This window comes from Manis pentadactyla, chromosome 11 (genome assembly GCF_030020395.1).
Source record: "Manis pentadactyla isolate mManPen7 chromosome 11, mManPen7.hap1, whole genome shotgun sequence".
Taxonomy (NCBI): Eukaryota; Metazoa; Chordata; class Mammalia; order Pholidota; family Manidae; genus Manis; species Manis pentadactyla.
In genome coordinates this window covers 107,814,402-107,839,611 of record NC_080029.1, presented here as the reverse complement: position 1 = coordinate 107,839,611, position 25,210 = coordinate 107,814,402, and the positions used below count along the sequence as shown (strand labels likewise).

General features: G+C 43.5%; 1 protein-coding gene across 3 annotated transcripts in view; it reads left to right on the top strand.

Annotated features, from left to right (window-relative positions):
* Nucleotides 1-25,210, top strand: part of MYO1E (myosin IE) — a 197,502-nt gene that overhangs the window by 133,410 nt on the left and 38,882 nt on the right. For all 3 annotated transcript variants that reach the window (XM_036903024.2, XM_036903023.2, XM_057488848.1), the window contains 7 exons: nucleotides 714-800; nucleotides 1,799-1,966; nucleotides 7,700-7,785; nucleotides 9,964-10,045; nucleotides 14,817-14,923; nucleotides 20,041-20,139; nucleotides 22,301-22,445. In XM_036903024.2, coding sequence (XP_036758919.2) covers nucleotides 714-800; nucleotides 1,799-1,966; nucleotides 7,700-7,785; nucleotides 9,964-10,045; nucleotides 14,817-14,923; nucleotides 20,041-20,139; nucleotides 22,301-22,445 — 774 coding nt within the window. The remainder of the gene's footprint in view (nucleotides 1-713; nucleotides 801-1,798; nucleotides 1,967-7,699; nucleotides 7,786-9,963; nucleotides 10,046-14,816; nucleotides 14,924-20,040; nucleotides 20,140-22,300; nucleotides 22,446-25,210) is intronic.

Below are 25,210 nucleotides of genomic sequence, written 5' to 3'. Positions count from 1 at the left end.
AGTCAGAACTTTGTGGAACCCGTTATGGTTGAGAGGCAGGCCTGTTACACATCTGAGAGGAGATTCCAGTGTAAGGAATGTGTGTGAGTGTGGAACCGAGTGGGGAGGTCTAGACTAGAGAAGTAAATTTGAGGGTCTTTAGCCTATAGGTGCTACTTTAATGTCATGTGGGATGATTGAAATTGCCTAGAGAAGTAAGATTGAGAAAACGAGGAGGCTAGAGGGTTGAGCCCTGAGACTCTCCATCATACTAAGATCTGGAAAGACACTAACGAGCAAGACTGTTGAGGCAGAAGGAAAATCAGGAGAATGCGGCTGTGTTCCTCAAGTCAAATAAGCAACTGGCCTGGGTCAGGAGCGTTCCTCTGATGTGTCTAGATGCTAATCTCTACTGCTGTTCCATGTTGAATTCAAAGAGATTATCTATACCTGGACCTGTAAATTAAGCCATATTAAAAATTTCCGTTTGCATATGTCAAAAAATGATTGTGTGGTAACAATTTCATGTGATTCAAGCTAAGTATAAAAATCAGCAGGAAGTGAAATGATCCTTTTGTAATCCCTCTGAGAGAAAAAAAGAAATTCAAGTTCCAAGTTTTTGTCAAAGGGCATTTGAATTTTTCTTTTATAGTGATTTTTTGCATCTTTGATAACCATCCATGCCGAGCTCCATCTACTGGGTGTTAATGTGAATCCTGCTTTCTCTCTTTCAGGAAGAATATGTTCAAGAGGGAATCAGATGGACACCCATCGAGTACTTTAATAACAAAATTGTGTGTGACCTCATAGAGAACAAAGTCGTGAGTATCCGGCAGGTGTCTCTCTTTACTGCTCACAGTGGGACACCATGGAAGCTTTTGTTCTCTGTGTCATTGCTTTAGGATAGGCTGAGTGGCAACTGTGATTTGCAGAGAATTTTAATAGTAAGATCAATTCTGTGTATATGTGTACGTGTGAAAATCAGGAGTAGGGTTTTATTCTTCAGTAAATCTGAACCTGTGTATATGAGTAAAATGTCACGTACAAATGGAAGTTGTTACTAAATTCCAAAGAAGGCAACTGTGACTTACGCTGACAGCATAACAAATGAAGAGACACAAAATTGGCCCTGCCTTCTAGACCGTTTATACAATATAGGACAAAATTCAAAAGAAAATAAGAGGAATGTAGGCAGAGATCTCTACAAAACTGTTTTGTTTTTTCATAAAGTCCCAAAAACTAGCAACTGTAAAAATATCTGTAGTTAATTCTGTTATTAAATAAACTGTAGCATATCGGAGTTGGGAAGTATAGCCATTAAGATAATAAGTATGAAGGCTATGTAAAACATGAGAATAGATTATAAAAGAGTACTATGTGGACAAAAAAGTAATGCTTAGTACCACACAAAAAAGTAATACTTGTACATTATGTAACTGTATAAACCATGGCTGTATGGGTAAAAGCAAGCATTAACAGATGAGTTAGGGTCAAAGAAAATTATTCTATTTTTCTTGTGGATTTTTAGAATCAATTTAGTATGATTAGCAGTGAGCAGATAATAATCTGTGTGTGACTTTGCATAGAACTACAGGGAGTTGAACAATTTTTTTTGGAAGATGGACTTTGCTGCATCGTTAGATCTAAGATGTGATGCCCATTTGGGACTGTCAATGGCATTCTCGCTTAAAGAAAAAGACTGACTTTCAAGGTGATATCTTGAGTCCAGGTTGCTGTTTCCTTTCTGAAGACTGGATAAAAGCATTGTATATTTTAGAGCAGCCACTGAACTGGGGCTTTGCCTTCTTGGTCCCACCAGAACCCTCCTGGGATCATGAGCATCCTGGATGACGTGTGTGCCACAATGCATGCGGTGGGCGAGGGGGCAGATCAGACACTGCTGCAGAAACTTCAGATGCAGATCGGGAATCATGAGCACTTCAACAGCTGGAACCAAGGCTTCATTATCCACCATTATGCTGGGAAGGTATGGCCAGGGAGCAGGGATTTAACAGGAAAGGGCAAGTTAACCTCTTCAGTGTCTACTCTAATTGTTTTCTCATGAAGCAACTGAGAACAATATCCATGTAGTTTCACCTGCCTCACTGCATTTTATTCTTTTAAAATCCATTCATTCAACAACATGGAACCTCTGAAGTATCTGGGAAGGCCATGCAAAAGATAGTATACACTGCAGCGTATTTTTTTTTTTTTTTTTTTTAATTATTATTTTTTATTGAAGGGTAGTTGACACACAGTATTACATTACATGAGTTTCAAGTGTACAACACAGTGGTAGAACATTTATATACATAATTCTAGGTTCCAGCTATCACCCTACCAGGCTGTTACAATATCTTGACTATATTCCTTATGCTATACATTACATCCCGGTTACTTATTTATTTTACCATTGGAAGTCTGTCCTTTTTTTTTTTTTTTTTTTTTTTTTTTTTGTGAGGGCATCTCTCATATTTATTGATCAAATGGTTGTTAACGACAATAAAATTCTGTATAGGGGAGTCAATGCTCAATGCACAATCATTATTCCACCCCAAGCCTAATTTTTGTCAGTCTCCAATCTTCTGAGGCATAACAAACAAGTTTTTACATGTAGAACAAATTCTTACATAATGAATAAGTTACATAGTGAACAGTACAAGGGCAGTCATCACAGAAACTTTCGGTTTTGCTCATACATTATGAACTATAAACAGTCAGTTCAAATATGAATACTGATTTGGTTTTTATACTTGATTTATATGTGGATACCACATTTCTCTCTTTATTATTATTATTTTTAATAAAATGCTGAAGTGGTAGGTAGATACAAGATAAAGGTAGAAAACATAGTTTAGTGTTGTAAGAGAGCACATGTAGATGATCAGGTGTGTGCCTGTAGACTATGTGTTAATCCAAGCTAGACCAGGGCAATAAAACATCCACGTATGCAGAAGATTTCTCTCAGAACGGGGGGGTGAGGTTCTAAGCCTCACCTCTGTTGATCCCCAATTTCTCACCTGATGACCCCCCTGCGACTGTGCCTGTCTTAGGTTGTTCCTCCCTTGAGGAATCTTACCCGTCTCTGGCTAACCAGTCATCTTCCGGGGCCATACAGGGAAATGTGAAGTTGGTAAGTGAGAGAGAAGCCTTATTGTTTGAAAAAGTTAGCTTTTTACTTCTTTGCATATTTATGCCCTGTGGCTTCTATGCCCAGCATTTGTCTTGAGGTATCTTTACCACTTGGAAGAATTATGATACTCGGTAAATTTGATATGAGGCACGAATTCTATTTAAGGGTTGTAATTAGGAAGGAAGAAGAAAAGCTATAGAAGTAGCAGGCGGAAGAAAACATGGGAAGATTGATTATTTCTTTGATATATCTTCTTGTAGAGTAACTTCAGCATGGATAGGTTTTAAGCTACTACTTAAATTGCACACACACATTAACATAATAGGAGTATAGTTACATAACCAAAGCATATCTGTAATTACCAGCCATCTGCAGTGAAACCAAGAAAACCAGTTAGGCACCTTAGGCATTTGGGAAAACTTATCTATGATATGGTGGATATTGTCCAAATGAACTTGAACAGTCTGAGAGAAATCAGACAAATTAAAACAACCCATTCCTGGGGACTGTTCACATGCCATATGTTCTTTTAACAATAAATAGTTTGTAGTTGTAAGACTTTGGAGCGCTACAATTTGCACTTCTCCAAATTCTTGGTTGAGTTCCAACAGTATAGATCCAGTCCAATTTTGTTGTTTTACTGTATGCACAGGCCAGCTTAGATATCTCCTTCCTCATTCCCATGGCAGGTCCAGAAACTGGTGGGATGAGTGCATCTACAGCTGTAGCAGTGCGTGGATCTTTGTTGGGGTTTTTTGATGATCATCTTCTGGCATGAGTCTTCCAGAGGGTGCAGATGTTGGAAGTTCTTTTTCATATCGTATCTTAGTTCATTTTCGGGGTAGCCCAATTAGGCTTTGATCCTCTGTATAAACACAAACAGACCCTTTGCCTACACTTTTATATGCCCTTTATACCCTTGTGTAGAACTCGTTGGAGGTTACCACACAGGAACTGCCCTTTTTTTTTTTTTTTTTTTTTTTGCTATCACTAATCTACACTTACATGACGAATATTATGTTTACTAGGCTCTCCCCTATACCAGGTCTCCCCTATAAACCCCTTTACAGTCACTGTCCATCAGCATAGCAAAATGTTGTAGAATCACTACTTGCCTTCTCTGTGTTGTACAGCCCTCCCTTTTCTCCTACCCCCCCATGCATGTTAATCTTAATACCCCCCTACTTCTCCCCCCCTTATCCCTCCCTACCCACCCATCCTCCCCAGTCCCTTTCCCTTTGGTACCTGTTAGTCCATTCTTGAGTTCTGTGATTCTGCTGCTGTTTTGTTCCTTCAGTTTTTCCTTTGTTCTTATATTCCACAGATAAGTGAAATCATTTGGTATTTCTCTTTCTCCGCTTGGCTTGTTTCACTGAGCATAATACCCTCCAGCTCCATCCATGTTGCTGCAAATGATTGGATTTGCCCTTTTCTTATAGCTGAGTAGTATTCCATTGTGTATATGTACCACATCTTCTTTATCCATTCATCTATTGATGGACATTTAGGTTGCTTCCAATTCTTGGCTATTGTAAATAGTGCTGCATCTGTCTTTCTCAAACTTGATTGCTGCATTCTTAGGGTAAATTCCTAGGAGTCTTTGGGTTTGAGGTGAGTTTCTTGTAAGCAGCATATAGATGGGTCTTGCTTTTTTATCCATTCTGTTACTCTGTGTCTTTTGATTGGTGCATTCAACCCATTAACATTTAGGGTGACTATTGAAAGATATGTACTTATTGCCATTGCAGGCTTTAAATTCGTGGTTACCAAAGGTTCAAGGTTAGCCTCTTTAGTATCTTACTGCCTAACTTAGCTCGCTTATTGAGCTGTTATATACACTGTCTGGAGATTCTTTTCTTCTCTCCCTTCTTGTTCCTCCTCCTCGATTCTTCATATGTTGGGTGTTTTGTGCTGTGCTCTTTCTAGGAGTGCTCCCATCTAGAGCAGTCCCTGTAAGATGTTCTGTAGAGGTGGTTTGTGGAAAGCAAATTCCCTCAGCTTTTGTTTGTCTGGGAATTGTTTAATCCCACCGTCATATTTGAATGATAGTCGTGCTGGATACAGTATCCTTGGTTCAAGGCCCTTCTGTTTCATTGTATTAAATATATCATGCCATTCTCTTCTGGCCTGTAGGGTTTCTGTTGAGAAATCTGACGTTAGCCTGATGGGTTTCCCTTTATAGGTGACCTTTTTCTCTCTAGCTGCCTTTAACACTCTTTCCTTGTCCTTGATCTTTGCCATTTTAATTATTATGTGTCTTGGTGTTGCCCTTCTTGGATCCTTTCTGTTGGGGGTTCTGTGTATTTCCGTGGTCTGTTTGATTACTTCCTCCCCCAGTGTGGGGAAGTTTTCAGCAATTATTTCTTCTAAGATACTTTCCATCTCTTTGCCTCTCTCTTCTTCTTCTGGGACCCCTATAATACGGATATTGCTCCTTTTAGATTGGTCACACAGTTCTCTTAATATTGTTTCATTCCTGGAGATCCTTTTGTCTCTCTCTATGTCAGCTTCTATGCGTTCCTGTTCTCTGATTTCAATTCCATCAATGGCCTCTTGCATTCTATCCATTCTGCTTATAAACCCTTCCAGAGTTTGTTTCATTTCTGCGATCTCCTTTCTGGCATCTGCGATCTCTTTCCGGACTTCATCCCATTTTTCTTGCGTATTTCTCTGCATCTCTGTCAGCATGTTTATGATTCTTATTTTGAATTCTTTGTCAGGAAGACTGGTTAGGTCTGTCTCCTTCTCTGGTGTTGTCTCTGTGATCTTTGTCTGCCTGTAGCTTTGCCTTTTCATGGTGATAGGAATAGTCTGCAGAACTGGGACGAGTGACGGCTGGAAGGACTTCCTTTCTTGTTGGTTTGTGGCCCTCCTCTCCTGGGAGAACAGCGGCCTCTAGTGGCTTGTGCTGCGCAGCTGCGCGCAGACAGGGTTTCTGCTTCCTGCCCGGCTGCTATGGAGTTAATCTCCGCTGTTGCTGTGGGCGTGGCCTGGCTCGGGCAGCTACTCCAAAATGGTGGAGTCGCGTTGGAGCAGGAGCTGCTGGGAGGCTATTTATCTCCGTAAGGGGCCTCCCTGCTCCCTGCAGCCCAGGGGTTAGGGTGCCCAGAGATCCCGGATTCCCTACCTCTGGATTAAGTGGCCCGCCCCGCCCCTTTAAGACTTCCAAAAAGCACCCGCCAAAACAAAACAACGACCACAAAAAAAACAAAAAAAAAATTTTTTTTTTAATTAAAAAAAAAAAATTTTTTTTAATTAAAAAAGAAAAGGTGGTCGTTCGTTTTTCTTTATTCTCCGGTGCCAGCCTCAGGCCTCTGCTCACCGGTCTTTCTGCCCTGTTTCCCTAATATTGGGGTCCCTGTCCCTTTAAGACTTCCAAAAAGCGCTCGCCAAAACAAAGCAGCAAAAAAGCAAAAAAAAAAAAATGGTCGCGCGCTTTTCTTATGTCCTCTGTCGCCCAGCCTCCAGTGCCTGCTCACTGTTCTTGCTGCCCTGTTTTCCCAGTATCGAGGGCCCTGCACTCTGGCCCGGATGGCTGGGGCTGGGTGTTCGGCAGCCCTGGGCTCCGTCTCCCTCCCGCTCTGCCTGCTCTTCTCCCGCTGGGAGCTGGGGGGAGGGGCGCTCGGCTCCCGCTGGGCCGGGGCTTGTATTTTACCCCTTTCGCGAGGCGCTGGGTTCTCTCAGGTGTGGATGTGGTCTGGATATTGTCCTGTGTCCTCTGGTCTTTATTCTAGGAAGGGTTGTCTTTGTTATATTTTCATAGATATATGCTGTTTTGGGAGGAGATTTCCGCTGCTCTACTCACGCCGCCATCTTCCCCTTTTTCCTGCAGCGTATTTTTAAATCATGAATCACTCTGGAACGTACATTAACTGCTGAAGGGATGGATATTTGTCTTCCCTCTTGCTGTAGTCACAAGCCTGCATTCCTAACCTGCCTATGCCCTCTGCAATTATAATTAAGGACCAGGGACTCACTTCTGGTGTTTGTTTTCATAAAACACATGATTACTGGGTACCTACTGAGTACCAGGCTTTATCTGTATGCTGGGGATACAAAGATAAGTTAGTTGAGGTCATGATATTAGGGACATACTAGTCATGCGGAAATTCACTGGTCTCACCTTTCATCCCAACTAATAATGTCTTGTTAACCAGGGTCCCTGAGCATGAGTTTTTGGCCGAATTGATCCCACTCTGACACTACTTTTAGGAGAAATTGCAATGGGTTAATGAGTATAAGGGTTTTTTTTTCCTGTGTTATCTAACATTTAGGGAAAGAATTGAGTTTATTACATAGACACCCCTAACAATCCCTGGAAGAAGGGGTATGTGATCATGGGAACTGGGGTCCTGATCACATCTGGGTCATCGAGGCACCCGGACACCAGTCATTCACAGGCCCTCAACAGCTAAGTCAGCGAACAAGTAAAATATGTACAGCCTTCATGGGACAGTTCACAATGAAATCCCAGTTGCTACCTCTGAAAGCATACATATTCTGCTGAGAATAGCCTTGCCCAGTTGAATTTTCTGTTGAATGAAATACTTCAAGGATAAAATTAGATTTCTTTCCATTCTTGGCCAGGTGTCCTATGACATGGATGGCTTTTGTGAAAGAAATCGTGATGTGCTTTTTATGGATCTGATCGAGCTTATGCAGAGCAGTGAACTGTAAGTGTGTTTTGCTTTATCTGACATAGGATATAGGTTTGCTCAACTTTTCATTATAAAAACAAACTTGTAGTGCTTGAGTGGTCTGTGTTTTGTTCCTTTGAATTGACACTGGGTCTGGGTTATCACTGGACAATTTTGTTTTTCGAAACGGTTTTTCCCAATCCACTGTACCCTTAACCCTTCCCACCCCCAAATTCCAAGTGCTGTCTGCGTGCTCTTCTGGGCCCCTGGCTTCATCATTGTCAGCACGATTATCAGACAGGTGGCCTTCCTGGGACTGGGTTGGAATGCCATTTCTGACCTTCTACGAGTGAAAAAGTCTGGTTCTGTGACGCTTTGCTCGTGGAACATCATCCTAAGACTATTCCATGGTCACACAGTTTTTTAAATGGCTAGTGGCTTAGCAAGACACAAATCAACGTGACTCCCTGACACACTTGGGAAATGGCTCAAGGACTCTGGGAGGGACACCTGGAGAGGAATCACCTCAGTTCCCTTTTAACTCCCAAGACCCAGTCCAAGCCATATGGGTGGGAACAGTAGGGGCATCCCCCTTGTGAGCTGCTCAAACTCTCAGGACCGGCTCTGTCCTTTCCTGCCCTCTTCCCTGCCAAACTTCCCAAGATTCTGGGTAATAGATATGAGACGTCATTTACATCATCAGGCCTGTCCATGCCAGGCAAGCACAATATTGCAGTGTCTTCCAGACGTTACAATTTTTAGAGCTGCCTCCAAGTAATAACTGCCCTTTTAATCACTGTTCCTTAAACTGTCATAATATCCAGGGTACCTTCCTTCATCAACAGCAGCAAGGCTGACAATTTTCTAAGAAAGACTTAATTGCAATGAAAGCAATGCTGAGCATCCTTTCAGGCCCTGGTCAGAAGTTGTTCTGCTCCCTTAGCTCTCTGCCCCTCCCTTCGCCCTCCCACCCCTCCCAGCCCTCCTCTCCCCAGGCCTGCCTGCATTTCCGTGCACTCACACCCCTCCACTTTGGAGAATCCAAATTTCTTTTCATTGAAAGCACATAAAACCTATTTGCTCCTCTCTTAGAATGTCAGGTAAACCACAAGTCCTGGCCTGTTGGTTTTACGGCAGATATAGGCATGCTTTCAGGAGATTAAAAAAAAATTATTACAATAACTGCCAAGATCGATAGCTATTAATGCTTCCACATAAACTCCTGTCCTGTAAAGGGGTCTTTGGTTTAGTAAGCACATTTGCTATAATCGTGTCTGGTCAAGTAAAAAGTAGATTGTAAGGGAAACCTCCTAGAAAATTCAAGATGCCCAAAAAGCCATTTAAGAGAAATTGAACTTGAGTGTCAGATTGCTAATTTACACGGATTGCTTTATTCAGTCAGTCAGTAAGCATGTATTTAGTGAGCACTTACTGTGTACCAGGCTGTGTTTTCCAGACACCAGGGGCATGAAGGTGACTAAGACATTGCTCCTGCCCAGTGTACTGCTGAGGTAGGCATATAAACAAAAGCAGCTCTGTTAGAAATGAAACCATATTCAGCAGGGAGAGCATTAGTGCGTTACTGCTGCTTCGCTTAAAATTACACATACTTAAAAGTTTGTCAAGGTTTTTGCAGGGGGTGGTGAGAAGGGGGAGGAAGACGCTGGCATCTAGTGGACAAAGGCCACAGATGCTCTAAAATATCCTACGACAGGGTAAGACAGCCCTCCCTCTCCGCCCTCGCCCCGCCAGGCCAGCAGACAGTACACAGCCCTAAATCCCAGGACCGTTAGTGCCTGGCTTGGGGAGCCTTGCCTTCGATGCAGTAGCATCTGCACTGGATCCAGACAAGTCATGTACTCTGAGCTCTTGTCTATCACTTCACTCAGCAAATGACCTGCCTCTGTTGTGTCCTGGTGTCAAGGCATAACGTCCATTCATGTGAGTGGGAAAATTCGAAAGGCAGGGTTTAACATTTATTTTTCAGGCTTAGACTCCAAAATGCATATGTCTTAGATTTCTTCTGTGTGTATTTTGCCCGTTGCTTATTTCCCTGCGTCACATCTTGATGGCTTGTGCTTCAATTCAGATGGCCTTTCTGTGGCCAAGGTTATATGCTTTTGGGAAGCCCTCCTTTCCATTTTCTCCGGAAGCAGGCCTTTGGCCCCCAAGGTTCTTACTGCTGGCTAATCCAGTCTTTTTCTCCTTTTCCAGACCTTTCATAAAGTCATTATTTCCGGAAAATCTGCAAGTGGACAAGAAAGGGCGCCCAACTACTGCTGGAAGCAAAATAAAGGTTTGTTCTATTTGGGGAAGTTTATAGACTCCTAAAGGAGGCAGGGTTCTCTAGGAGTCAGGAACTGCATGCCCTTGGGCCAGGATGAGGTCACCAAAATGTAACAGACTGTTACAGAAGATGCCCAGAAGTAATGTTGCTGCTTAAAAAAGAGGTTACAGGATGCAAGCTGTGTTTGACTTGGTACGGAAACCCCCAGTGGATATTAAGTGCCTCCTAGCTTAATAGTCAGCAGATGATAATCAGCTGCTTTCTAAGAGGAAATGACTTTAAACTGAAACTGGAAGAATTCACATTAAACTATCAGAGAAATTTATATGATTGAGAGCTACGTTTTGGATTTTGATAACATTTTCCAAAGCAGACCCTAAAACTGCCAATTTTAGAGCTTCCATATGTGGAATTCTCCTGGGCCATATAGGCAGTCTGTGCACCCTCCTCAGTGGATCTCGTAGACCAGTCTTTTCTGCGAATTACAGGCCCATCTGGCACCATGGTGTCTCAAAGTCAGAAAGAATTCCTGGAATTTTTGGTGTTTCTTGGAAGCCCCTTACGGTGATTGCACCATGTCACCTGAGCCATCATGTGACAACCTTCTTTGTTCCTAATCATGCTCTGTATTTAGAAGTTGTGTCAAACACACTTTTTAATCATGTAATTCCTTGAGAAATAGTCACTAAACTATTCTTTTTAATCATGCAGTTAAAAATGTTTGTTCAAATAAGTCATACCAGTGAAATACCACCCCGATTTTATAACCAACAGGGTCATCGAGCAATTAGCTGTAGGGCTCCGGGTCTGAGCATCTGGTTCGAGTCCAAGCTTTGGCTTCTGCCAGCTGTGTGACCACTGCATGCCACCCAAACTCTTAGTGGCTCTTTTGCTTTACAAAGAGTGAAAGAGAGAGATTTTGGTGCCTATCTCAGGAGGGTGCTGTGATGATTAAATTCAGTAATCCATCTAAGGCATTTAGCACACTGCCTGAAACATAATACACACGAAGTAGACGTGAGCTATCACGTCTGCTCCGTCAGGCCCCTCCCTGTGGGCCACGCTTACTCCTCTCTCCTGAATTCTTAGTGGATGCTCGTATGTACACGTGCTGGCTCCCCTCCACACTCTTCAAATCCCGCACGTCCTTCTCACAGCGCCTGCCTCGTGGACACCATCGTTGTTGCCCTTTCTGATCGCTGGCTCTTTCTTCTCTGAGTGTTTTGTGTGTGGAAGCCTACCTCCTGGCCCCTGAGGGTGAGGATAGGATACTGGCTGGAGCAAAGGAAACAGTCCTTGGAACCATAGCTCTGACAAGACTCCAGTCAAGAGAAGCCTTTGGGTTTTGGGGAGGAAGTCAGGTGCAGGCTGGGTTTTGAGCTGGAGGGTAGAGTCCTCTGGGATTAGGGACAATCATGTTCAAAGAACTAGAGAATGTTGTTGTCCTGAGTCTCTGGATTATGTTCCCTGGGCAGAAAACAGATGGAATCCTCATAAGGCCCAGATATTAATGTCTGCAGGCAGCTTCTGACTCATGCCTTCACTTCAAGGCCCTGGGTAAGGATTAGCTCTGGGCTGGAAAATCTAGTCACAGGACTGTCACATTCAGATCCAAGGGGCCCAGAATCATTAAGGTTGCAGTGACTCACTTTCAAGTGGTCTGGATTCTCAGTTGAGCTTATTCCATATAAAAAGGGAAGGCGGGGGTAGGGGCATTTTTTGTCCTTAGACTTGACCCCCTTCTTTCCTCCATATTCTTTGTCTACTTGAATGCTCAAAATTGCCACCTTCTGAGTATACTCAAAATGTTCAGAATTATAAGGATTGCTCTCATCTAAGGAGGTCAGCCTGAATCAGCCAGCTTACCTGGAGGAATCATACAAAGCATGTTCTTAGCCCCAGTGAATAGTGCCTTCCTTGGTGGACCGTGTGACTTTCATCAGGTCTGATGTTCCACCTCCACAGAGAAGTAAAATTCTCCCAGTTTTATATATCCCCTCCAAAACACCTCTCAGAGATGCATAGTCATCGGCCAGTCTCTTAGCCACATTGTTTTGCAGATATTAAGTATCATCTTAATGATATCCCTGAGGTGTACATGTTTAAAAGGATTCTGAGTTCCTTGGAAGAAAAATTAAATTTATGTTTAAGACAGTTTCAGTGTTTGGTAGTTTGTTGTATTGTAATTTTATTTTGAAATTTAAAACTAATCTATAGGTTTCAAGTAATAGAATATTGGTTTGGTGAGAACTCCTACTATCTTGTGTATAAACAGTAGTATTATATACTTAATGACACTTGATTTTGAGGCTTCACTAAATTCTATGTTGTTGCGGCTGGAAGGGACCAGTGTTGAAATTAGAGCCAAAGATTGATGCCACAGGTAAATGCAATGAAACTCAGAGCTGGCCAAGTGGAGAGGGTGGCAGCTCTATGCAGTGGAGTGGACGGACATCAAGGAGTGGGCATGGAAGCACCAGGCAGTGAATGGACTGGTTGACTTTTATCATCTCTTTTGCTCGTTAGATTAAGATATTAGAGGTCTTCTGGTTCAGCCAACTTAGTTTACAGATGGGAAACTGAGTTCCAGAGCAATTTAGTGATTTGTCCTGTAGCTTGTAGATAGCAGAGCCAGGCACCCAACTCAAGCTCGCTAATAATCTGTGTTGAAGGTAGAATGGTGGGCTTTCTCTCTTAAGCCTTTTCTCTGTCCCGCCTGCCTGTATCTTTTGACTACTGCTTTTGCTGGGCCAGTACCCTTGGCAGCTTTCTATTTTAATTCATGGACTCTTATCTGGAGCCAAGGAAAATCCATTTGCTGCATCCCACCCACCTAAGGAGACATCCAAAGTTGACCCATAGCTAAATTCAGAATAATTTTGAAGGTTAAGATGTATTCCTGTTTGTGGAATTACCCCCAGCCTAAATAAAGGCTCCTGTCTGATCCTAGCTAACCTAGTTAACTCCTTTTATATCACACTAACGTATCTTAGGAAGACAGGACAGCATTGTGGTTAAGAAACAAACTTGGTAGCTCACAAACTTGTGTTCATGTCTCAACCCTGTTGCTTACTAACATGCTGTCTTGTGCAGTACTTTCTTTCATAATTTCTTTTTTTTCTTTAAGGTCCACTTTCTCATCTAAAAAAAAAACTAAGAATACTAACAATAGCAGCTACTCCTTACAACTGTGAGGCATAAATGAGAAAATGCATGTATGTAGCCCGTGGCGTGTCTGCAGTGAGTGTCACCCGTCAGTATTCTGAACTAGAGAGGACTGTGTCAAGTGGCAGATAAACTCAAGTCACACTTGCCCCCGTGTTTTCTTATGCTAAGTTGAAAAGAAGGTATGCTGTTACATGCTTAGGACTAAAGAGTCTGCCAAGTTACTTCTTAGAAGTTGACAGGTTTTAATAAGATAAGAAATTTCGACTGAAAAATATTCGGAGTCAGGGACTTATAAAAAGCTTTGTGATGAGCAGTTCCTGCCCAGCTTCACCTTACATGCTGCAAAGGCCATCAGATTCGTTCCTAAGTACAGTTTACATCAACGAGGAAGAGATGAGCCCATCTGCTTTTTCACTGTGGGGCTTTGTTTTGGTCATGCAGCCTCTTCAGCCTTGTCCTTCATTCTCAGCATTGAAAAACAAAAAAACTACATTCTGCACATCTAAACAGAGTACATCTTGCTTTGAAAATACCCAAGAGTTTTTCTCAAGCGTTTCAGATTTCCCAAACCCACGAGAACCCTAACTGAAAAGGGCAGTTCCCTTCTGCTGACTTTGTAGTGGTTTTCTGGCTTCAGAGATCCATTTTCTCTATTTTCCTTGAGAGGTTTTTCTCTCTTTGTCCTGATTTGCTTAGAAGGAGAGTTTCCCTATGCCCCATCCTTGGACCCCCCGTGCTGGTCCCACATGTGCTCAGCTGTGTGGGGCAGAATGCTGCTGTGGGCTGGGCTTTTCTTTCTTCGAATGAAGTTTTGAGATACTCAGGATTTAATTACGTCTTAAGTGGTTTCAACTGTATTTATGTGCCTTTTTCTACTAGAACCCAGTTCCACTCTGGGTACCCCGTGTACAGGTAGGAAGCGATGATTTTATATTGAATATTTTAGCTTTGTGAAGAAGTAGGGTGCCTGCTACACTGACAGGCTCAGAGTCTGCAGGTTGGTAAAAGGACACGCTGAGGAGGAAGGTGAATGAAATGGCGTACAAAAGGTTGATAAATTCTGAGAGTTTTATGGATCTCTCAGCCTTCCATGAATTTCCCATAAGGTAGTTCTTTATTACTTCAATGGCCAGGAAAGAGTGTACAGGGGGTTTTGATGATTTATATCCTTGCAGATAATTTGCTGCATCACCACCACCACCATCCCTGCCCTCAGAAAAAAGTTTGAGAACAATGTATTTGCAAAGGCCTCCAATCAATATAAAAGTACCTTAATTTGTTAATAACTGGCATGCTTCATTTTTTCTCATAAAAAGACTTGTATGTGAAGATTTACTGGGGGAATGTTGTTTTCTGTTATTAACTATACTAAAAAGGCCTAGTTGCTTTCAAAAGTCTATTTTCAAACTCATTTATGAGTGTCAGAATCATAAAAACCAGTAGAGTTTTAGGAAAATTCAGTAGACCTGAGTTAAGCCTCATGAACCAATTGTCATGAAGATTAACTTCCAGCCGGATTATCTCCACACTAGAGTTTCACAGGTCACCTTTGAAAGTTATTCTGCTAAGAGAAAGTTCTCTGTTTCTAACTAATGTTCTTCTTCCTTTCTAGAAACAAGCCAATGACCTTGTGAGCACTCTGATGAAATGTACACCTCACTACATTCGCTGCATAAAACCAAATGAAACCAAGAAGCCCAGAGACTGGGAGGAAAGCAGGTGTGACAATGGCAGGCGGGGAGATCAAAGCCAGGTTCCTGTGCTAAAGATGGGCCATCCCAACCCAAAGGCAGAAGCAATTCAAATTGCATTCAGATGTGTTTCATACCCGTGTGTCTTAACTTTTTCAGGACGACATCTATGTATGTTTTTTACCCTCCGTATCTTTTCCTAAAATGTTAGCAACAGCATTCAGTTCAGAATGAGCAATTTATAATGTTGATCTTGGCTAGTCTAGGGGTAGATGGAAAAATAACCCGCAGAGTCAGGATGGTTTTAAAATTACTTTGAATCTCCATGTAAATATTCTTGGTACACTCAGCCGCCCATCAGCATGCACAGGATGTGGCCTAGAATGCTTAGCTTGGTTTGTAAGTAAGTGAAGGTCCAAAGAGCTGGCTAGAAAGCTCTCTGTCATTTACTGTCGCTCATGCGGGTACCAGAGCATGCAGCAAGTTCTGTGACCCCGCCGAAGGACTGCTGTGATAAGCAGAGTAGCTCTCTGGGAGGGGAACAAGCCGAGGGGAGATGCATAAGCCTGCAGTGTGCCCTCTCTGATTTTTGAGGAACCCTGTGTCCTGGCATTTAGGGATGTGTTCTCTGCAGGAAGGAATGGGGCTGTCAAGTAGGAAAATGATAAGATGATGACTACAGAATATAGTTTTTGTATCCAGCTGGGGGAATCCAGACACACATTCCTATGAGGCCTGACTGCATTGTCCATATGAACACAGGAAGCAGGGCTGGGTAGGGACCTTGCAGGTGACTTGGACAACAGAGAGGAGCCTGTCGCTGTCACCAGATAATCAAAGCTCTGTAGACTGTAGACATGAGTGCACCAGAATTACTACCTTTTTTCTTCTCTCTCTTGGAGAAAAGTAGAAGACTTTTCTTGGTATCAACTGACTTAGTCAAGGTTAAGCAAGCTCCAACAGGAAGACCCGGATTGAAATTCATAGGTGCTGATTGCCCCCTCAGATAGACATGGATAGATCCATTTCCCATCCTGCCACCAAGATCCTTTCTAACCAACCCGTGGTGGACAGACAATTCTTGACCCTTTTCGGAGAGGAAAGGGTGACAGTAAGGAAAATGCCCAAGCTCAAACAATCTGCGAGTTCTTTGCATTTCCACGCTGCGTGGTACAGGTGGAGTCTGTTTTCTCACCGTAAGAGCTGCTGGAATGTAGCAGCCTTCCATTTCGTCAGTCCACCATACTCTGAACAACCTTACCAACAGATGCTTATTCCTAAACCATCTTCCGTATGGAATTGCTGGAATGTTCCAATCTCAGGCAATCTAAGATTCCTCTGACAATTATTATCTGTTGATGATCCTGAGGCTCTCGTGAGGAGCTCGCTCCTGCCGGGTGGTCTGTCCTCCTCGGTGACTTGCTCTCAGCAGGTTCCACAGCCCTCCTCTAAGTCGGTTTTACCCTAGTCCTCCATCTCTAATCTGCCATACGAATTATTCACCTCTTCACACCTGAAGATAGAAAACATCTTTGCCTTCCCGCACCAGTTCCCAGGCCTTGGAGGTTTTGTTAAGACTCAGCTTGCTGGGCCCACTCCCAGAGCCACTGGCGCCCAGTCCCCTGCTGATGCCATGATGATGGTAGAGGCCTCCGCCCTGGGACCACAGACCTCTAGACCTCAGCTGGTCTAGAGCAAGCTGCTGGCCTAGATTTGAAAGAACTGTATCTGGTGCTGGCCTGTCCCTAGCTAGTTTGACATTAATCTCCTTGGTTCTCAGTTTCTTCCTCTTTAAAATAAGAGGGTGCACCCAGAATGGGATCGCCTTCAGTCTTGCAGAGTGATGTCTTCTACATCTGTTCCCCTGTATCTGTCAGCCTGCTCCTGCCTCTCTTCCTGGCCCTCCTACCCTTACCTCGACGTGGTCACACATATCCACACCACATTTACATCCCATGCACATATACATACCACACACACATACACATGCATGCACATCTACATGCATATGCCCAATAGAAAAGTTGTGTCATAGGCAACCTCAAAAATAAATTACAAGATACTTGGAAGCACAGATATTGCTGAGGGATGTTTTATGCCATCTTTCCCCCTGCTCCAAGCACCATCCAGCTTCCCCTCCTAGGCCTTCCCAACAAACATAATCGTAAGTGAAAACATCTCACTCGCCCTCTGAATGCAGTACCTCCCCAGCACACTGTCCCCTACCCCACATAGAATGCTCTGCTAAACGTCCCTCTAATATAGACATTTTGTGACAAGACTGGTTGGAAGTTCCCCAGTCCTGATGCTTCCTTCCCATAAAATCCAAATGGATTCCCTAGAATATCAAAATGAAGCAATTAAGATAGTGGTACATTTATTCAGTAAATCCTCAAAGGATTTCCCCACACTGTTTCCTTTTTTCTACCCATTCCTCATTTGAATTGTAGGAACTTCAAAGCATATATTCATGTAAAACTGGCTTTCAGAGTCTGAGTTATTCGTTGATCATGTGTTAATCTATCTATTTCCAGTTAGATGGCTCCCTGGGGTTCCTGCCCATCCCGCCCCTCCTGAGCCCCAGTTGAGGTTTCTTGTGTGGCAGATGGTGTTGCTCCATGGGAGTGTGGAGCAGGAGGGTTTTCGCAAGGGCCAAGTGCTTCATTCGTGGGGATTACTCGGTCTGTTGAAGTTCTTGGTGGACAGGGTTACTCATTCCACAAGTTTATGGGGTGTGGTTTATTTTTCTTTTCCTGTTGAAAATGTGTTTTTATTTGGCTCTGGCAAAGTCGCCTGCCCTGGATTCTGAACTGCTGCTCTAGCAGAGTCCTCAGGTCCTGACCCAATGCGTTAATGGCCGAGGGCAGTCTTAAAGAGGATGCCCCCCAAAGGGCACAGTGAGGAACAACTGGGCCTGGCCAGCCTGGCTGTTTACTGAGGAGGCGACAGTGCTCCAAGGAGATGCAGAATGCAACTTGGATGCTTTGGGTACATGAAATTTTAAACATTCGAGGATTAGCTGGACTGATTGTCTTGTTAAAGAAAATTTCTAGAAGAACATATCCATATCCTGAGAATGAAAGTTAGAATGAATGACACATTGTTTTAACATGACGCATAGGCTTTCCTATGTGATTCATGGGAAAGAAATGTTTCTACTTAAATCAATGGGTGATACATTCCCTGCCTCAAAAGCTTGGGGTGAAGCCAGTATTGACAAAAAGTACTTAAAATGAGCAAATATTTCTAACCAAAAACCTCATGTGTATTTTCCTTAGTAGAGAAAAGGCCAGTGGTAAGTTTTGGGTTTGGAGGGTGGGAGAAAGGAAAATTATTTATTTTCCTGAATCAGATTTTTACTCCGTTAGTTAACTAGATATATGTCACAAACTGAATGTGTATATTGAAGATTAATTCTTATAGAAAGATTTTTTAAATTAATCATCTTGAAGGGGTTGACCTTTCTGGATGCTGGTTCAAGTAAGACCAATCAGACTTGAGACTTTAAACACCCGTCACTATGTGCCACGTCCTTCCTGGGCAGTCCCAGCTGCCCACCTTGTCCAGCTTAATTTTTCCACCTGCTCCTGTCCCACCAGCCTCTACAGAGCCCTTTCCCATCTTCGTGCCTGTGCTTTCACTGTGTCCCCCGCCTTGCCCTCCTCTGCACCTGATGGATTCAACTCACCCCTCAGGCCCAGGTCCCTGTCACCATTTCTGAGAACCCTCTCATGAAGAGAAATCTGTTTATTTCTCTATTCTGCCATACTGGTTTACTTGTTATAGTTTTGAACATGTTAGAATAATCACAGCTCTGTGTTGTTTATGCCAGGGGCCTGTGCAGTGCTTTACCGTGGAGTGTACCCAGCTAGGATGAGGGAGCTGACGTCACCATCCCCATTTTGCAGAAGTGGAAACTGAGAGGCAACATAGCAGAGCCGGGGTGTACCGGGAACCCAGCTCCAGAACCTGGCTCCTGACCACTGTGCTGCCTGTGAGGTCTTCTGGCCTCCCTAGCACCTTGCACGGGGTGGTGCCTAGTGGCACATAGTCGGTGTCGGCAAGTGAGGGGCTTCATTGGCAATGATGGGTTTCATGAGAGCTTTGCTGGGGAGGCAGCTGTCGGAACTGATGTGAAGCCGTAAGGAGGGTGCTACCCATTGCCTCTACAGCACAGCAGGTTCACAGGGGGCCCAGTCCCAGAGCCCATGTCAGTGCACTCAACCCCAAATGTACCGAATGAGGAGAATGGTGAACTGCCTCCCTGCCACAGAATAACTCTGACATGCTATCTTCAAAGGCAGAGGAAGTTTACTTGGTCTCTCATTTTCCTCCGTATCATGTTTCCAAGTGTCTATATGCAGCCAGCCGGCATAATATGCCACAAAGGCCCTATTTATCTTCCCGGAGTGGACAGTCGGAAGTTTGTGTCCAGGATCCATCAGTCAGGACACTGCTTCTCAGCAGGGGGGGCGCTTTCATGATTCACATGTCTGCGAGCACCCCAGGGGCACCAGGCCTAAGCCAGAATCTGCAGGGTGCAGGCACGGGGCATTTTCTCTGAGGAAGATCTGTGTGACTCAGCCCAGCAGTACCCTGCATCCATTTCCAAAATAGACTGACAGTTTTCTTTTTACTATTGTAAAACCAATTAAAACTATAAATAACATATTATTAGAACATTTTAAATTTAGGTTTTTGAAATTAAGTTTTATATATGCTCTCTCTGACCTTGTATTTGAAAAGCCTTGGAAGTAATCTCATTGGGTCTAGAATTACTATTAAACTTAAGGTTGGTAACAAAACAGCCCTAGGGTCTTTTAAACCAAAACTTAGAAGTCCTTTCCTTTAGTGTTTTGAAAAACTGGATTCATAATTTGGATGATAGATATATATAGCTCTTTGTTTTACTGCTTTTTAAAATAGACAGATAAAGTATCTGCTGTAATTGCTGTCTTTCATAATAAAATGTTTTTAAAGTAATAATATATATAACCTGAGGGCCAGCTCAGATGCTGAACTGTGAGTTGCAGTCTTTCTAATATGTATCCCTGCAGCTTGGAATTGGGGGTTTGGGGGTTTGTGGGTAGGAGAGTGGGTTGAAAATCATCCAGTAATGTCCCGGCTCTGTTTCCTCCTTTCTAGGGTAAAGCACCAAGTAGAATACCTGGGTCTGAAAGAAAACATTCGGGTGAGAAGAGCTGGTTATGCCTATCGGCGCATCTTCCAAAAATTCCTACAGAGGTAATGACTGGTGACTCTGGACTCTTTAAAGCAGGTTTATTGAGATGTAATGCATGGACCACACAATTCATGCATTTAAAGTATACGATTCATTGGTCTTTAATATTTTCATAGAATTGTGCACCCATCACCACCATTAATTTTGGTGACTCTTCTCTTCACCTGAAAAGAAATCCCACTTCCCTAGTCGTCAATCCCCAGTTCTTCCATGTAGGATTATGTTTTCAAGGTCCATCCATGTGTTGCATGTACGTGCACTTCACCTACTCATTCCTGAATAGTATTCCATTGCGGTGCAACGGAGTAAACTACAATATTCCTAGGTAACACATTTTACTTGTTCATTCATCGGTTGATAAGCTTCAGTTATTGCCACATTTTGGCTGTTCAGAATAACAGATAGTGCTATCAACATTCACATATGCAATTTTGCATATGGACATATGTTTTTATTTCTCTTAGGTGCATTCCTGAAAATGGAATTGCTGGGTCTGATGGTAACCTTTCTGATGAACTGCTGGATTGTTTTCCAAAGTGGCTGTTCCATCTTACTTCCCCACCAGCAGTGTTTCAGGGTTCCCATTTATCTGCATCCTTGTCAACCTAGTTATTATCTGGCTTTTATTCTTAGCCATCCTCGTGGGTATGAAATGGTACCTCATTGTGGTTTTGATTTACATTCCCATGATGGGAAATGATGTTGAGGACTGTCTCAAATGAATGTAGCCATTAGAAAAATGTCTGTTCAGATCCTTCGCCCATTTTTTTAATTGAGTTATTTGCCTTTTTAGTTAGGTTGTAACAATTCTTTTTACCATCATTCATTGTAGAATAAATCAGTAGCCACAAATATTTGGTCTGTTTCATGTAACACGTACGTTCAGGAATTCATAATTGTGACATGTGAAGAGCTGAGGTTTAACTTGACTTGAACAAATTAATAGTTTGAAGACAAGTTCAGTAAATATTTAACCTACTTAAGAAAACAAGCTTGAAGTATTTAACCTCAAAGCTTTTGTACAGTCCATGTATAAATTTAGACTGACTTTTATATTTCCACAGAAGTGTATTTGGCAGGACCTATACTTGAAATTGTTCTGTGTTACTTGTTTTTTTAAAGGATGAAATTTAGTGTCTTTCTAACATTACATGATTTTAAGTTTTCAGTGGAGTACCACTATATCTTCTATATCTATTTAATTTCCTTTATGACAGAAGGAAGTCATATTTAGCATTTTTATCAGAAATAATTATGTCTTCCTGGTACATGATACCGGAGCAGAATATAAGGGACTTTTTCTAATTCAAATTTTATGGAACAAAGAGGTAGCAGATGAAAGAGCTTTATTACTGTTTTTGAAATCCACTACTTCTAAGAAAGTAGTTTTTCCTTTGGGCTGTTGCTGTTTCTTATGCCCTGAGATTGGGATGGCTGACCCACAGGTTACAAGTGATGATAAATGCTCTGAAGGCAGAATACTATTTTTATGAGAGAAAATAGCAGGGGGGCAATTTCTGCTTATATGGAACAAAGGCCTGTCTGCAGGGGGTCCCCCTGGGTAGGAGCCAGCCACATGAGGAGTTTGGAGAACAGCATGTCTGGTAGAAGGAACAGCATGGGCACAGGCTCTGAGGAGGGAGCAGGTTCAGTGTGCATGAAGAAGAGGCCATCCTGCAGGAACATGGTGCGCCAGAGAGGAAGTAGTTGGAGAATAGCCGAGAATAGCCAGGGACCAGGTCCCTGGGGCCTCATGACTCAAGATGCACAGAATTCCAGTGATGAAAGTGGTTACATGGTAATAATAACAGCTGCTATAGGGAGCTTTCTACAACTGAGTTAACTATTCAGTGCTCTGAGGAAATCAGGGCAAATACTGTTTGATTTTGCATGAAGAGTGTCATTGGTGACCTTCAGCAATGCTATTTTTAGACAGTGGTAGAAAGGAAAAGCTGATTTTCACCAGGGCGTTAGCATGGAAACGGTTGGTTCGGGAGGGATGGGGAGGCAACTCCGAGACGGGCGTCCCAGACCCAGTGGATTGCTGCAGTCCTGGAAGCCGTCCCGAAGCCTGTGAACAGGGTGAACAGCCAGGACGCCTGCAGTACCAGGTGCCCGCGGGAGGCTGAGTCCGAGCCCTTTCTCCGCAACTTGCCCCCACAGGTACGCCATTCTGACCAAAGCCACCTGGCCGTCCTGGCGAGGAGATGAGAGACAAGGTGTCCTCCACCTGCTGCAGTCTGTTAACATGGACAGCGACCAGTTCCAGCTCGGGAGGAGCAAAGTGTTCATCAAAGCCCCCGAGTCCGTGAGTGCTCGGCCCGCCCCTCCCCGCCTCCCCCCGCAGCCCCTCTCTGGGTGCACCTCCACACAACACACAGCTTCTTTCCTCGCCCTTTAGTTGGTGCCTTAAACGTCATCTCAAGGTGGGCTTCCGTTGCCCCCAGTCCGAGTGTGGGTCACTCCCCGCACCCCTGTTCCCTCATAGCCTTCAGAGCACTCAGCTTGTATAAAAAGATGGCATCATACAACGGTTTCTTTTCTCACGCACTTTCTCTCTCCCAGCCTAGACGGTCATCTCCTTGAGGTCAGAGGCACCTGTCTGTTTTGTATGCCCTGTAGAGAAAGTCGCTCTTAGGAGGGTCCCAGATGTTATTTATGGTGTCCAATAGCGTCTAAGCGGAGGCACTTGTCTGTCCCACAGAGGAGGCGTGGGTAAACCTGCGTCCTCTCCCGGAGACACCAGGCCGGTCACAACGCACAGGCTCGGGCTTCCGGCCCCGGGGTGGAGCAGAGCCGGGGGAAGAATTTCCAGGACGGTATCCAGGCCATCAGGGAGCCTGGGAAAAAAGTTTAAGTAGCTGAGTGGGTAGGAGGAGAAATCTCTGGGCTTATACAACGTGAATAGTTACCAGTAAGGAGTCCAAATACATAAGTTTTACAGTTCACAAACCTCTTAGAGCTCCACAGATTAACTAGAGGAACCTCTTTGTCTTTCCCGAGGAGGGTGTGGTTCCTGTGAGCCTAAGAAGTCCTCAGGCTGTTATGTTCTCAGGTGGAGCGGGACCCGCAGAGCCCTGAGGTCCGCCCAGGTATCTCTGGGGCTATGGAATGAAGACATTACTTTTCCGGTTAGAGAAACCGCTGGAACTAACCAAGGGTCAACATCATCATCTCCTGAGGTTCCTCTAACGATCACAAGATGCCATTTCAAGAGGCTGTGCTAAACTTGGCAAGATGAGTCACCAGGTCAAAGAGAATAACGAGAGAAGTTGCGGTGTGGGTGACGGGGAAGCGCTTGTTTGAGGCGAGTCCCCGTCTCGCAGGGAGTTCTCTTCTCTGGAGTGGCCCACCGCTGCTGTTCTGCTGGCCTCCGTGGGCCGGCCTGAGACCCAGAACTGATCAGGGCTGGAGCTCAATGGCTTTGTGAACCATAAAAAGTATTAAATAAATCAGTGGCACACAGCGATAGGACCCGTGTATGAAAAGTTTGTGGTAGCATTTTCCACTTGGAGTTATTTGCAGCTTCACAGCAATTGCATTTCCAAATATAAAATGAAAATGTTGTGTCATACACCATTAAGCAACCCACAGAACAGTTCCTGTTCTTTCTAAAACGGGAGGGAGTGATGTATCAGCACGGTGCCGAGCTCCTCTGTTGTTTTATACCCGTTCTTACTTTTTTGACTTGCTAAATTTTCACATACAAGTAAAATAGCCTTGATATTTTTCAAACTTCTTTTTTCTGATTTAGTTGAGCTGTGGGGTTCTACTTCCAAAATAAGATTTATTTCTGGTCTTTCTTTTCCTTGTTTTCCTCCCAAATGCTTTATTACCATTACTTGCCTCTCTTTTTGCCCCCATTTTTTTACACACATGCACACACCCACCATCACCACTACTCTCTCCCCTCCCTCATCGCTCATCCATCCACATCTAGCCCCTGATGTTACAAATTTTACAACGATTGGTTTTTAAAAATCCACCTCGTGATTTTGACTCCTATAGTAATGTGCTGAATATACAAAATAACCCATTTGCTTGAAGAACCCACATGAGACATCAGGCACCAGAGGCTTTGGTTTTGCTTATTTGCTACATATGCACGTGGTTGGGGGGCGGGGTTTCCTCCCTGTTCTTCTTGGGCCTCCCCAATTTCTAACTCCCATGCCTTTTGGAAAGAACCTAAAACCCAGCTAACCTTTGATAGTCTATAGGAAGTTGGGAATTGGTTGCCTCTTCCTTTCTGGGTCACAAGTGTATGTTCAGTGACACTCCCAAAATAGTTCTGGGAAAAACAAAACAAGGCTTACTCAGAAACCCCACACACAAGATAAGAAGCGTTAACCAATATTCTTACATCAGGCAGCCACAAGGCTTAGATTGTAAACATTCTGTCCAATGAAACTGTGTATTCCCTTTTGTTTTTAGAAATAAGCTCCTCCTACCAGTTGTATAAGGCCCTGACTGCGGAATGAGGTGGCCCCTTTCCTGGTATTTTGAGTTTGAGATGTTGTTTTGCATTGCTATGGCTACAAGAAGGAGAAGTTGAGTGACAGGAAGGGATAGATGTGGATCCTGAGTGAGACTCAGATAAGCAAACAAATCAAGCCCAGCTGTCCTTAAAGTTGCCTGTTTACTGTTGGAACATTTTTGCAATGACTATTCATCACTTCTACTTTAGGTTTTTGTTGGTTCGTTTTATTTATTTTTTCCTAGGAAGTCATGTAAACCACTTCCTAGGTGAGTGGTTTCCCACCATTTTACAAGTTGACCACGTATAGATTTACAGAGAAAGGCTTGTATGTCAAAGTGAGGAAGAGGCTGGCAGAGCCCAGAAGACTTTGATTCATTTTTCAGCCCCAGCCAATCTTAGTTCCAATTTTCTGGTCTGTAAAATGGAAATAACAAAGATAACGTGCTCATGTCGTTGTTGAGGGGCTGACTGAATGAAATTGTACATGTAAAGTGTCTAGAATGATTCCTGGCCTACAGTGCACACTTACTACAGCAACTTGCTCTCATCTGCATTGTTGTTGAGCTGCTTTGAGTGGGGTGCAACAATCAGTATTA